The 14435-nt window shown below is 39.6% G+C and overlaps 1 protein-coding gene, 1 long non-coding RNA gene and 1 pseudogene across 3 annotated transcripts; 2 read left to right on the top strand and 1 right to left on the bottom strand.

Moving 5' to 3' along the window:
• The window catches only part of LOC109195478 (leucine-rich repeat LGI family member 2-like), a 401007-nt pseudogene that overhangs the window by 14736 nt on the left and 371836 nt on the right, over positions 1 to 14435 (top strand).
• Positions 3361 to 6347, top strand: apoda.1 (apolipoprotein Da, duplicate 1). The gene is made up of 5 exons (XM_003448546.4): positions 3361 to 3476; positions 3654 to 3792; positions 4577 to 4698; positions 4810 to 4895; positions 5100 to 6347. The coding sequence occupies exons 2-5, from the start codon at positions 3676 to 3678 to the stop codon at positions 5333 to 5335; spliced, it is 561 nt and encodes a 186-aa protein (XP_003448594.1). The 5' UTR covers positions 3361 to 3476; positions 3654 to 3675; the 3' UTR covers positions 5336 to 6347.
• LOC112842769 (uncharacterized) lies at positions 3710 to 10565 on the bottom strand. 2 transcript variants are annotated; one of them, XR_003214788.1, is made up of 3 exons: positions 10194 to 10565; positions 4530 to 4795; positions 3710 to 3825 (listed from the first exon to the last, which is right to left on the bottom strand). It is a non-coding gene; the product is annotated as an uncharacterized LOC112842769 (long non-coding RNA). The 2 variants fall into 2 exon arrangements; XR_003214789.1 differs by having other exon boundaries at positions 3722 to 3811.

The raw sequence follows: 14435 nt of genomic DNA, 5'->3' as shown, positions 1-14435 counted from the left end.
TATGTGGCTGCTCCAAAGTAATGAGCACAGGGGACAACAGGTGAAAGACACAGTGGGAACAAATTAGAGATGATGAGACAGTGTATGTTCAACTAGATCCACAGAGCAAGAGACAAAAGACCGCCAAAGAAAGGCAGGGAGTAACTAAACAGAAGACAGAATCACACATGTGTCCTAGACATGGAAAGACAGAACGAAACATGAAGGGAAGGAAGAAGAAAGAAAAAACTATCACCATCTAAAGTGCAGGACTAAGGGTAAAATTAATAGAATATGGGAATATGGGGAATAGCAGGGAATATGAAATCTTAAACAGATGAGGATAAATCCCTTTCATAAACTCACAAAACTCAAAACTCTGAGTCCAAGATGCTTGTTTTAACTACATGTGTAAAATATCATAAAATGTAATTTATTAGTTTAAAGTTTATTTTTTGAATTGGAACTTTAGCAATAAGTTTTTTTTACCATGCAGTTTTACAATGTCAGGTACATGCTTCAATTCCCGCTGAACTATAAGACCCTTGTGTGGGTGTGTGGGACGATAGATGCTGAAGTGGAGGTGGGTGTTTCCACAGAGGTGGTGAGTTTGTCTCCACCTTTAACTGGCTGGTTAAGGTGCATGTGTTAGGATGAGTAGACAGTGAAAAGTGAAAGGGGAGAGGAAAACTTCAAGACAGTCCAGTTTACTCAAGACAGAAAATAGAAACTGGATTATCCTCCACAGATTATCAGAACAAAAACTTTAAATCACATGCACGCAATCAAATCCAGAACGTCCTGTCCCTTTGCAGCGTTTACATTCTGCATCTTTGATGCTTCCTTTTAAAGCGTGCTCTCTCTGTCTTGCTGCTAGTTTGCCAGTGAGGCTGATTCTTTGCCTTGATCTTCTGACCAGTCGAGCTCATTGCCTTGATCCTGGGAAAACAGGCTTTGATGCATCTGAGTGCAGCTAACAAGTCATTCCTCTCTGAAGTGTATTAGCTGGAAGTTGAGCCTTTTGATCTTTTTCTTTTTTTAACTTAACCTTGTTGGTTGCCAGGAGGCTTTGTCTGGGAGCCTTTCGTCGTCAGATGTAACTGTCAGCTTTTGGTTTAAGCTATTTTGAATTTTAAACAGAATATTGCAGCATTTTAAATATTTAGATGTCGGGGTATAACCAGAGATACTCGCGATAAACTCTTTTTGCTTTCGTCGTGTTTTAAGCATAAAGAAGAAGCCCTACCAAGTCCACATAGATGCTTGTGTATATTAAAATCAACTGACTGGATTGACAGAGGCTTGGCGCTCACTGTCAAGATGCCAAATTATTTACTTTATCAGCACATGTGAGAAAATAAATCCTTTTCAAAAAGTCAGAACAATAACAGCAATACCAGTTTTTTGGGGGTGTGTATGTTTGATCTTTTGTTACAAAGTCAAACTCAGAAGGATTTAAGTTTTTAAGTTGTCTGTGAATCTTACCAAGAAAATGCAAAAACTACACGAGTTAATTTAAGCTGTCAAAACAAGTTCTAACAGATTTTAGCTCGACGGTCCACTCCTCCTTAGACGCTGCAGGCTACATGCTTGTGACTCATCAACACTGCTGTCTGAAAATTATGCTCTTCATCAGCGCCCTGCAGGACCAACTTTTGAATCCTGCTTCTATTTTCAGCTGCGACAGGACTGACAGGATGAGAATTACCACGGCTGAACAGAAACCGGAAGAAAGCAAAAGAAATGGCAGTCGATATTCACAGACTTTTTCTGTTGTTTTTTCCCCCTTTTTAATTAGGGGTCTGCCTAATGATGACATCATCATGAGGTCATGCTTGAGGTCTAGTAGTTCCAACTTTTCCAACCCACACATCTCAGTTTGAGCAAATCAGAACCGCGATAGAGCCAAGATGATTTATAGATAAAATATGAAAGGAATTAGAGAAATAACATTTTTCACCAAACTGATAATTTGGTAATCCATTCAGTACATTGAGATATTTCAGTTTAAACCAGGGATGTCAAACATAGGGCCTGGGGAAAAGAACCAACCCACCAAAGAGTGAAATCTGGCCCACCTGGAAGCTGTGAGCAGAGGTGGGCACGTAATCTTCCCAAGGGGCCACATGAGAAACGGGGAATATTGTGCACCAGCTGCACCAGTGAGCATATAAAGAGATAAAATTAATATTGAAGTCAATGAAATGAAAATGATTCCAGGTTTTTACAAGGTAGGCGCATAAATGCAACATAAAAGGGTCATTTTACCCCACTGCTGGTGGTTGCTAGGCAACATGATGATACTATATGTAATTCAGCTTTGGTGGAGATGTTATTGTCATGAAATAAAAATCATTCAGTGCTTTTTGGAAGGTGTTGCAGGTGCACAGGTGCCAAAAACAGGTCAATTTAGGCCATTGTTAAGTGTTTGCTGGTGGGATGAACCCGTGTGTCAACTGTCTGCTGAATTCCTGCATGTACAAGGAATGAAAGGCAAAACAGCCGTCTCAGTAACAACAACATAAAACACCTCAGAGAGTAAAACAGAAACTTTTTTGTTTGAATCAACAGAAAATTTTGGCCTTTTAGTAAGAGAATAAAATCTGGAAATAAGCAACTTTTCTGTAATATTTCTTTTTTGTGTACATCCTAAGAGCCGTGCTGACGGCAGTAGCATTTCTTAGTGCAGAAGAAATGAAGATGAATTACACTCGGGGTATTCATCATCAGTTTTATAAATAAATGGTTTATAAAATGCGTACTTAAACTTTTTAACACTAAAAGAAAAGGAATTTGCAGGTGTCTTTTTTAGGTTATTGGGGAATAGTTTCAGTGATCAGGCTCACTTAAGACCAAATCAGGCCGAATGTAACCCACAAATTACAGTGACTTTGACACCCTTGGTGTAAACCATGAATGCTATTATATGCTGTTGGTGCTATAGAGAAACAGAGGGTCATTAAAGAGCAGGAAACGTAAATATGTAAACCATCGACCGTTTGTGAGGACATGCAGCAAATCTGATGCGACGGTTTCAGTCCTGCCAGACAAGATATTATTGAATCAGATCAAATCTAATCATTTTGTACATTTTCTTCATATAAACACACATGATTATAGCACGCTTGCTCTTAAGTTTTGTGGATCAACATTTCTGTCTTAAAGTACTTGTGTGTGTGTGTGTGTACAAAATCATGTAACCATCATGTAATCCTCTGATAAAAAACAAAACAAAATATATACTTTTGTGTCCATCTGGGGCAGGAGGGCATCCAGATTATTTGATTACATTCATTACGTTTCTCCTGGTATGTCCCCCATGACTCTAATTTGCTAATAGCTTACTTCATGTCTGAAATAAAGCTGTCTTTAAACAAAGACGCCCATTCATGACGCAGAGCAGCAGAACTGCAAAACCTCACAGAGGGCTACGTCTCCAACTCAAACAGCAGAGTCAGAAAAGACAGAGCACATATCTGAACCACCGGGACACAGAGGTAAGAGAAATCTGTGGAGATACATGTGAATGATTAAACTATAAATGAGTTAATATTAGAATATTTCTGCAAAGAAAAATGTTGCCTGAGTTGATATAGCAGTAATCTTGTTGGCGTTGGCCATGTTTCTTCTTGGTTTGTGTTACCTTACCTGCTTTTCTTTCATACTCTGTGCAGGTAATAAAGCCACATCTTTACCATGAAGCTACCTTTGGCTCTGGTGTTTGCACTCACCCTCCCCATCATCAGGGCTCAGGTTCCCCACTGGGGCCCGTGTCCAGAACCTGCTGTTCAAACCGCCTTCAGCCTTAAACAGGTACCAGTGACGGGACAGACTGAGCAGAAAACGCTGAACACATTAGGTGTGAATGTCATGAGATTCAGTTTAAAACGGAAAAGGCTGACACCACAAACATGATCAGTGATTTCTGTTTAAATATTTTCATATGCCAAAGATTTGCTGACTGTTTATGATACATTCTTATTAAGTAGCAAAACGTACATCATGTTTAGTAATTACTAGCATTTGTGATGTAGATCAGAATAGTGTGTGGTGGAAGCAGATAGGAGTGTTTGTCATCATATTTATCTTTCTGTATCGTGTGGGCACCAAAAAGTTGAGGCTGGTAGACACATGCATACAGACATATATAAATACAACTACTACTAATTATAATTACACCACAGTTAAACAAGAATTTATTAATATAAATACTATTTTCATGTGAAAAAATATAATTTAATCTATTAAACGTACTTTTTATTTATATAGTTTATAATATATATATATTTTCAGCATTTCAGCATAATCTTTGTTGTAAGTCAACTCAGTACCCAAAGTATTGGGTAAGTAAAGCTTTTCAGTACCTTTAATAGCATAGAAATGTGCATACATTAGTACAATAACTGAATAAATGAAGAAAGACTTTTTCCCAGAGGGGAAACTTGGCAACACATTGTGTTTAATTACTTCCTCAGCTGGTGTAGAGTAGGTTTTTATAAAACACATACCATATATTAGAGTATGTAGATTTATTCATAGTCTGCACTCACATTGCTCTGAGTTGTCTTTGAACCCGTGCGTGTTTCTGCCCTCACAGTTCATGGGGAGATGGTTTGAAATTGCCAAACTGCCAGCCCAGTTTGAGAAAGGCCGCTGCATTGAAACCAATTTCACGTTGACGACCAGCAACTCCATTCGAGTGGTCAGCTCTGAAATACTGTGAGTCCCGTGTTGAATTTATCTGTGCAGACGTGGAGCCAGGAGGTGATGTCTGCATGTGGTGCAGCCGCTTTAGTCTAACATGAAGTTTGTCTGTCTGGAATAAAACAGAAAAGGAGAGGTGAAGAAAATCGAAGGGATCGGGGTCGTAGAGGATATAAAGAATCCTGCCAAGCTGGGAATAAGTTATTCCTACGGTGAGCAACATTTGGTGACAACACTGAGAATGACTGGCTGTGTTGTGAGTTGTTAAGAATGAAGTGGAAATGTAATGAGTTAATCAGCTTTTATAAGCCACATATTAGATATACGACTTTCTCTCAGTATGTGTAGCTTCAGGATAAAATACTGTGATTCTTTTATTTGCCTCGTCACTCTTACAACTTCTGTCTTGATCACAGTCCTTCCCTACTCCCCTTACTGGATCCTGTCTACTGACTACGTGAACTCGGCCTTGGTGTATTCATGCACTGACATCCTCAGGCTCTTCCACGTCGACTTCGCCTGGATCCTGGGGCGAACACGCACCCTGCCAGAATCCACCATCGAGAAAGCCAAAGAGATCTTTGCAAACAACAACATCGACGTGAGCAGGATGATCCCCAGCAGGCAGATGGGCTGTGAAAAAATGCTGTGAGCAGCGACACGGCAACACAAATGCAACACAGCATAATGTTACTGTCGACAGAAGGGGGTAAATTATCCGAGTGTTTGTTTGCCTCGATGAATCTATGATTAATAATTTACGGTGATTGTTTCCAGCAGGATAAACTCAACTAGTTTCTCTGTTTTCTCCAGTTTTTACTTTGCACAACACCGACTGAGAGGAACACTTTCTGTGTAAGGAGAAATGTTTTATTCGCTGCGAGCAGATGATTCTGAGTAATCTGAACACAAACTCAAAACATGAAGGATCTAATTAGTGTCGAAAAAAGTTAGTGAAACTCATTTCATGTGATCTTTACTGTGTTTTTAATGAAATTGTCAGCGTGCTGCACTGAAGCCTTCAATACACACAGAAACTGATTTGAAAGTTGAAAGGTGTCTTGCTTTATCTGTAAAACGCCGACAACTAAAGGTTACGTATATAAAATAGCGTCGATGTTTGAAGTTTACCATCTGTTTATGTCTTCTAAGTGTTTTAACTGTGATTTATGCTCATGTTTTGTATAAGCGTGCTGAAAGGCATTTTCAACTAAAAGCAGCAATAAAACTGCTATTATTTAGTAAAACATGAAATTCATCTAGAAATAAACCTTCAAAATGTCCAAGTTTTAAAGATTCCTATTGGCAGACATTGGAGGGTTTTTTAGGCTAAACATGAGAATAAAGGCCTGGGAATTCAAAGTATTTGCATCAAGATGTTCTTAAAAGTTTTAAACTCTGGTGATTCAGGTGACCTTGACGGGAGTTAAACTATCTTCACAACATAAAGCACCACACTGCCTTACTTGAATGTTTTGTTTGTGGGTTTCATTGAGGTGGATTTCGCACTCTGAAAGGAAAAAGGTATTAGCTCTAAATAAAAAAGTAACACACTTTAAAAAAAATTAAGAGTAATTTGACCTCGGGAAGGTCACATGAACATGTTCACTAATTTAAAACCCCCCACCACATCCAGGTGTCCATTAAAAAGACTGAAGACTGTCGATTTTTGTGTGTTTGTCCTCGTTTATCTTGGGTTTTGTGTGTTTCACTGAGGTGGGTTTTGATTCTAGCAAACTGAAAGGTAGGTCGAGTTGGTTCAAGTCAATAAAAAATATAAAAGGACTAATGGTGTAATAGAAGGTAACAGATGTCTCGATTTGTAGCTGGTGTTATATATAATAAACAGGAGCAGGACAATATACGTTTATATACATATGTATATAAATGTATACATATGTATACATATATACGTATATATTTTATTTTAATATATATATGTAAATAAAAAAACATCATTTGAAATACATGGGTATTTTTACTACCGTATTTTCCGCACTATAAGACACAGTTTTATATCCTTTAATTTTCTCAAAAATTGACGGTGCACCTTATAATCTGGTGCGCCTTATGTATGAATTCTGGTTGTGCTTCCTGATCTTGAATCGATTTTATGTGGTACACAATGCTCAAAAATCTATCAAAAAATGTTTTAGTACGACTCTGGTAAGCTACGAAGCTGCACTGCTTGATGGATTGTCGGCGCATTACAGCTACCGTAGTCAGGAGCCTCGCAGACTCGGAGTAATCTGGGTCCAAAACGCCGTCCATTTCAGGTCCCAAAGTCAAACGAACACTGCAGCATCACTGAGAGTTAAAAACTGTGTAAATTCTTTCATCTTTAATAAAATGATCAGCGTTGCTGCTTTACCAGGTGTAACAATTAAGTTTAACATCCAGACATCCATGAAAACAGAATATATTAAATTTAATGGAGTTCGAAGGTAGCAGGAAGTTAGCTCACTAGTTTCCACCTAAACATGATATAGCATGTTCTGACTGAGAGATTTCTAAAAAAAATTAAAATGTACAGCTCTGCTATCACTTCCAACATACATGAAGACAGAAAACTAAACAGCAGTAGGTTACTGAAGTTGGGCTAGCTGGTATATAATGATGTGCTATGTTATCACCAGCGACACAGCTATGTTAGCATAACATAAACACAGTGAAGCTGGAGGATGAATGCTAAGTTTTTTCCACTTGATAAAAGTTAACGTGAGAGTTCCTGATGGTTAGCGACAAATGCAATCGCATGGCAGGATGCTGTAAACGGACCAAACTTCAGTCAGGAGAACAACTGAGATAATCCATCCACAATACGAGGTTAGTCTTAATATACTGCAACAACATGGGAATAAAGCAGCTGCGAGAGAATTCAACATTAATGAATCAATGGTACAGAAGTGGAGGAAGCAAGAAGAACGAGTTGAGTAAAGTTTGAGTTATCTGACCGTTTTATTTCGCTTACTGTACCTTATAATCTGGTGCGCCTTATGGTCCGAAAAATGTGGTAATAATTATTGGCATTAAGGATGGGGCAGAAGTTAATTTTAAATAACAAATATGAAATAAAAACCAAGAAAATACAAACTAGAAAGTCCTTAATCATACCCAAAATCTCAAGACCCAGGATCCAAGACAAGATGACTTTACTCCAAAAACATTCATAAAAATAATCCGGACAGGATTATTCTTGCTTGGAGGCACTCACACGGATATGTAAACACCGCAGATTAGTGCAGTTTTTTCAAGCCAGCTTCGAGACTTGAAAAAAACTGCCTGAAGCATCCATGTGTACTTACTGCACTCTACTGCAGCATTTCAGTTCAATTCAATTTTATTTATACAGCACCAAATCACAACAGCAGTTGCCCTGAGGTGCTTTATATTGTGAGGTAAAGACCCTACAGTAATACAAAGAAAACAGAGAAAACCCCAGCGACTATATAACTCTCTTTGAGCAAGTGCTGTGGCGACAGTGGGAAGGAAAAACTCCCTTTTTACAGGAGGAAACCTCCAGCAGGTTCAGGCTCAGGGAGGGGCGGCCATCTGCTTCGACTGGTTGGGGGTGACGGGAGGAAGACAGGACAAAAGACTTGCTTTAAAAGAGAAGCAGAGATTAATAATAAGTAATAAATGAACACATAATGGGTGGTAAGCAGTAATCCTGCAGTGTGAGAGTGAAGTGCTCTAATGGGGTGATAGGGTACTATAAGGTCATTAAGATAAGATTTTTTTTTCCATGCAGGCACAATTTACCCACTAAAAACTCCAAGAAACTTTTTTTTAAACAGGGGAACATTTTTTATTTTTTTTTTGCTTGATCTATGGCCACAGTCATAGCAGAAATCCCAACATATGAAGCAAAATTCATGACTTTAATTTTGGAATTAAATGGCGTAACAGCACATTTAAAAGTGCAGTTCAGCCCCAGTTGTGCATGTGAACATCCGCATGGAGTCTTTGCATTCATCCTCTGATCACAAGGGACTCAAGCAGTCCCCCACCTACAAATTCACATAAAATATTACCCCCTCCCCTGCCAAAAAATCCCAAAGAAATCCAACTGGTTTCAATATTTTCCTGCAAAAACCTGGATAAAATGGTTGTAACCGCCTCCGTAGTGATGAATGGTAAACCAGTATATTTCTGTAGTGTCTGTAGTATACTTTATACTTACAGTCCTTCAGTGAAGTAATGAATTTCCCTTTAAAATTTACAATAAATGTCTCCACATTTCCTTGACTGAGTTGCTGAGTTTTTGAGCAAAAGCTGTCGTTTGAATGTCACCAAAGAAAAGATGGGGCAAAATTCACAGAACTGATCTTCCCCTCAGAACAGCTGCATTCTGTAAAAGATTTCATATTGCTTCTTTCCAATTAAAGACTGAAGCGAGACTAGCTGCTGAAAAGTGTGCTAGTCAGCTTCAACCGATTGGATGTCAGTTACAGTAATTCTACACATGCACAGATGCATGTGGACAATTTTTGTAGGGTCTTTAGCTCACAATGTAAAGTTCTTTGAGGCAACTGTTGGATTGAATTGATGCTAAATAAAACCAAGTTGAATTGAAACATGGAAACAAACAAATTAGACTGTGATTCCTAATCTTAACAGACATGTTGTCTAATCTTCATTATTGAGGTTTTGTGATGACAGGGCTTCAGGATGTAGTGTTAAGTAGCTTTTAAAGTGTCGGTAAGTTAAGCACATCGTGCAGCACTCAAGCCGAGGAAGGAGGAAAAACTACGTGGTTTTCACAGGACAGTAATAAATATTAAACTACCCAACGGAAAATAAAGTGCAATAAACAGTGATTGTTTCTGTTTTACGGTTGCCTTTCTGTAAAAGACACTATGACACATTTAACATTTCTCGCTTTTAGAGCTGACCGCACATGTTGTGGCCTGCATTCAGAAATTGTTGAAGCTTTTGTTACTTTGAGTAAACCATTTCTATTTATAACAGTTGGATCCTTAACTACGCTCTGGAGAACTTTTGTCTGCTCTCTGTTTGTTCCCGGTCTCTCTGTGTTCCTCTTTTCTGTTTCCCCCCGCCCATCACCCCCAACCAGTTGAGGCAGATGGCACTCCTCCCTGATCCTGGTTCTGCCAAAGGACTTTTCCTGTTATAAAGGACAGTGTGATGGTTGGGCTCCTCTAATACTGTAGGGCCTTTAACTTAACATAAAGCACCTTGAGATGATTGTACTGTGAACTGTCCAGTATATAAACAAAGTGGCTCTGAATTCTTGGCACGAGACACGCCAGCTTGGAGAACTCAAGGTGACTGGAGTCACCACATTTATTGTGCACCGGACAAAGCCGTTAGTTATGTTCACTGTTTGTGGATCTATGTAGCTGCCAAGAAGCTATTTGATAAACCTTTGATATAATTTTAAAACTGAAATGCATGCACACTGAAATCATAAAAACAAACAAATCTGTTTGCAAAATGTGTGTAAGAGCTTTTTATTAGGACAGCTCTGTCAGCAACATTTTTCTTACCTGAAAATTAGTTCACACCCACAGTCTTGGGACACAAAGTCCTAGCAGTCTTAGAAAGACACACAAAGAAAGTTAAAATGCTTGGTTTGCTGTTGGTTTTGGTGTTCCAGCTCCTTCTCAGGCTAGGAGTGGGTTGAGCAGCCATGGTCCGTCTCTGGGTGTTGTCCTGTGCTCCTGCTCTTAAGCAAGCTCGCCTGCTCCACATCTGCTACAACCTCCGCTTGCCCACCCAGCCACCCATGATCTCAGCTGCAGTCACAAAGCAAACAGCTGGCCCTCCCACAGCCTCCCCCCCGTGGATAGTGAGTAAGCGCTCTCTCATTCTCTGCAAGCTCACCTTTGGACTTTGTCTGCAAAATATCTGCGAACCAACTTACCCGGATTAATCTACCTCTCGCTCAGTGACTCGTCTCTCTGCGGCCTGCTCTGTCTGTCTGAGCCCGCCTCGCAGACATCTGCTCCTGAGTTAATAAACGAGCTGAACTGTGAAGCTGTCTCTCCTGGGTCTTGCTTAAGAGACTGCCTTTTAATATCGCCACTTTCACATTTCACATTACCATTTATCACAAATAACTTCTACCATTCTGTTTTTTTCTTATAGTCTCTCAGTCATTTTTTAAACTTCTTAGACATTTTTTTCTTTTACTTGAGCCACACTGAGCATCTCAGGGAAAACATCATTCAGCTGTTTCAGTTTCTTCAGTTGGATTTTCTCCTGCTTTTTGGGCTTAGGATTGGAGGCTACAGGTCAATGTGTTTTTCCTAGAGTACATATAGATAAGATAAGATAAGATAAGATGACCTTTATTAGTCCCACAGGTGGGAAATTTGTTTTGTTACAGCAAAAGTGCAAAGTTATGTAGCAGAAATTAGAAAACACTGGAATGCAATAAAATACAATAAAATAAAATAAAATACTATATACAATAGAATAAAAATAGAATAATACATACAATAGAATAAAATAGAAATACAAATACTATATACAACTGAGTAGGAAAATTCAAAAATACAACTTCATCAGAAGAAGAATTGCACAAGAATTGCACATATAGCAGTCTTATTGCACATATGTGGGTTTGTGTGTTTGATCAGCTGCAAAAGAAGGAGCTGCTCAGTGCTGTCACAGTCTCATGCATGGGGTGGGAGATGTTATCCAACAGGGATGACAGCTTAGCCACCATTCTCCTGTCACTCACCACCTCCACTGGGTCCAGAGGGCATCCTAGAACAGAGCTGGCCCTTTGGATCAGCCTGTTCAGTCTCTTCCTGTCCCCAGCAGAGATGTTGCCACCCCAGCAGACCACACCATAGAAGATGGCTGAGGCCACCACAGAGTCATAGAAGGTCTTCAGGAGTGGGCCCTCCACTCCAAACGACCTGAGTCTCCACAGCAGGTACAGCCTGCTCTGCCCTTTCCTGTAGAGGGCGTCTGAGTTATGAGTCCAGTCCAGTTTGCTGTTCAGATGAACACCAAGGTACCTGTAGCCGTCCACAGCCTCAATGTCCATACCTTGGATGTTCAGAGTTGCAGTGGAGGATGTTTGTGCCTGCGGAAGTCTACCACCAGCTCCTTGGTTTTACTGGCATTGATCTGGAGGTAGTTCAGCTGGCACCAGTCCACAAAGTCTTGAGTCAGTCCTCTGTACTCCTTGTCGTCCCCATCAGTGATGAGGCCGACTATTGCAGAGTCATCAGAGAACTTCTGCAGGAAGCACTGGGTGGAGTTGTGGGATATAGAAATAGGTGTTTGATTTTTTGAAGATTGCAGGCACCCGACACAACCTGTGGATTCAGAATCATTTTAAATCATTAGCATACAAAATTATGATGTACAGAGTAGAACAGCGCTATAAAAGACAGGTAAGAACAAAACAGGCAGGTGTGCACGTTTAAAGAATGCTGTGGAAGTCAGCTGCCTCTGTGTACTATTGCCTTGTAATTGTAACTTTCTTCCACTTTTATTAAATTCCACATTTCACGTTCCTATGTTCTGTCTCCCCTGTCTGTGTTAAGTTTGCATGTGTAGAGTTCAGTCGGTGTGTTTCCTGTTTTATTTTGAAGGTCCGTGTCTCTTGTCAGTGTTTCTAGTTTCGCTTCCTCTTGTCTTGTTATGTCCAATTAATCCCAGCCGTGTCTCCGTCCTGTTACCCATTCCCTGATTGTCCTGTGTGTATTTAAGCCCTGTGTTTTCTTGTGTGCGTTGCTGGTTCGTCTGTGTATTTCCCTGCATCTCTGTTTCTGGTTTGTTTCTGTTAGTTTTCCCAGTTTAGGTTTCGTTTAGTTTCCATGCTCACCCTCGCCGTATCTGTTTGCATCACCACCTTCCCAATAAACCTAACCTGCATCTCAGCTGCCAGCATCTTGGGTCCTCATTAAATTCAACAAGGCTTGCCCCGCTAGCCGTGACAGCTATAAACTCTTTGAAGAACATCAGTTTCATGCTCCCTACTGGAACTATGTTAAAAGGCAGTGTCCCTTTTTAAATAAATAGGAAATAATTAATGAGGCCCAGTGTGTTTGTGTCACATGAAAACTTCAGTGTAAGTTATCCAAATGTTGCCTTAGAAAATAGTGAAGATAGTGAGAAGCGCATAGTAATGAGCGATACGAGTTATTTACAGCAGGCATTTCTCAGTATTTTATTTAATTTGATTCATTTCTGTAAATATCTACATATTATTTTAAGTAAAACAGTTCTTGATGTGCTGACCTGACATGAGTTAGCTAAATATAACTGAAATGTTCTAATGTGGCGTTTACGCAGAGGGTCCATGAGAGCCTGAGCGCTGCAGAAAATGAAGATCATAACCAGATTTCTGTGGTAACCTTCTACCATTTGAATACATTTAATGCGACAGATTATAGCACCAAGGAGACAATAGAATTAAAACATAATCTGCAAAGCTTTTTGTAATTCTTATTAAACCATTTACCCTGATGTCAGATTTACAGATTTACAAACCCTGAAGCCCATTTTAGTTAAAAAAAAAAAAAAAAACATCTGAGGAGAAAACTGCAGAAGGTCAAAACTGAGAGAGAAAGACGTGCTTATAAATTTCCCCGTGGTCTCATTCTCAGTGCTTGAAGTGCTTCCTCACAAAATATACATTTCCTCCTCTGTCATGCTTATGTGGTCAGAAACCATTTGAATCCTTGCAGTAACATCATGCACACACTTAAATGCTTGTGATGAACACAGAAATATTTGACTTCAGAGTGAAAGAGAGAACAAAAACGCTGTTAAACATAAAAAGTGTCGCACAGGCATGTCAGAGGATTTGTAAAGGGGAACCTTTTCAAAGCTGAAGAGCCTCCTTTGACAAGGTGTTGCTGCTTCTTCCTGAACCAGGGCCGAAGGAACCTGATGAGATTAGCAGTGATGCTCAAAAGAAGTAAGAAAGTTTTCCACTGAACAGTAGCAGCAGTAGCTTTACTTTGTTCAGCAGTGATTCTGTTTTTACTTTAATCATTAAAGATTAGAAGAATTAAAGAAGTTGTTGGCTGTTTTCTTCATCTTATAACTGAGGAAATAAAGACATTAAAACAAGTATTCCCTGTTGTTAAAGATCAGGGACTTATGCTGACAGACGGGGTTTCTTTCTCCTGCCTGTGCGAGGAGGAGATCTGCCTTTTTGGTACCATGAATCAACGCAGTCACTGTCATTCTTTTTCTTGTGTTGTGTCTCGATAACTAATAGGTGCTGTCAGAGGCCTCTGGATCCCTGTTAATGATTTCCTCCTTAAAGAACTTGGTCTTTTGCTCGATATACATTAAAGACTGAGTCGAAGCGGAAACTACGAAAATAAAGATTTCACAAATGTGTTATAAGATGTTCAAGGTACCTGTGGATCAGGGAGGGACAGCAGTGTGTAACGTTAGCTTCAAGCTCTTTAATACAGTCATTCAGCTGTGAAGAGTGAAAGAACAACTCTTGTGCAGCCCTTAGAGCAGGAAGGACACAAGACGACCTCTGTCCAAAGCACAAGATGAACCCTCTTGTCACCCTTGATCCATTCTGATTCAGTTCCAGCCTTTCAGCTTCAAAAGCTAAAGAAGCTGCTCTGATAAACAATATCAGAGCCAGAAAGAAAAAGAGCTGTACTTACAAAACTTGGAAATTAATTTGGAAGACATGGCAGCCAAAAAGTTTAGTTCTGTCACTCAAACTAGTAGAGCTGAAGCTTAGCAGACTGTAAACCGATATACAGGTGTTAATCAAACACCTGCATCTTTAATGG

This window comes from Oreochromis niloticus, linkage group LG18 (genome assembly GCF_001858045.2).
Source record: "Oreochromis niloticus isolate F11D_XX linkage group LG18, O_niloticus_UMD_NMBU, whole genome shotgun sequence".
Lineage (NCBI taxonomy): Eukaryota > Metazoa > Chordata > Actinopteri > Cichliformes > Cichlidae > Oreochromis > Oreochromis niloticus.
Note: the sequence above shows the minus strand (reverse complement) of the source record. Positions and strands in the feature narration are given on the sequence as shown.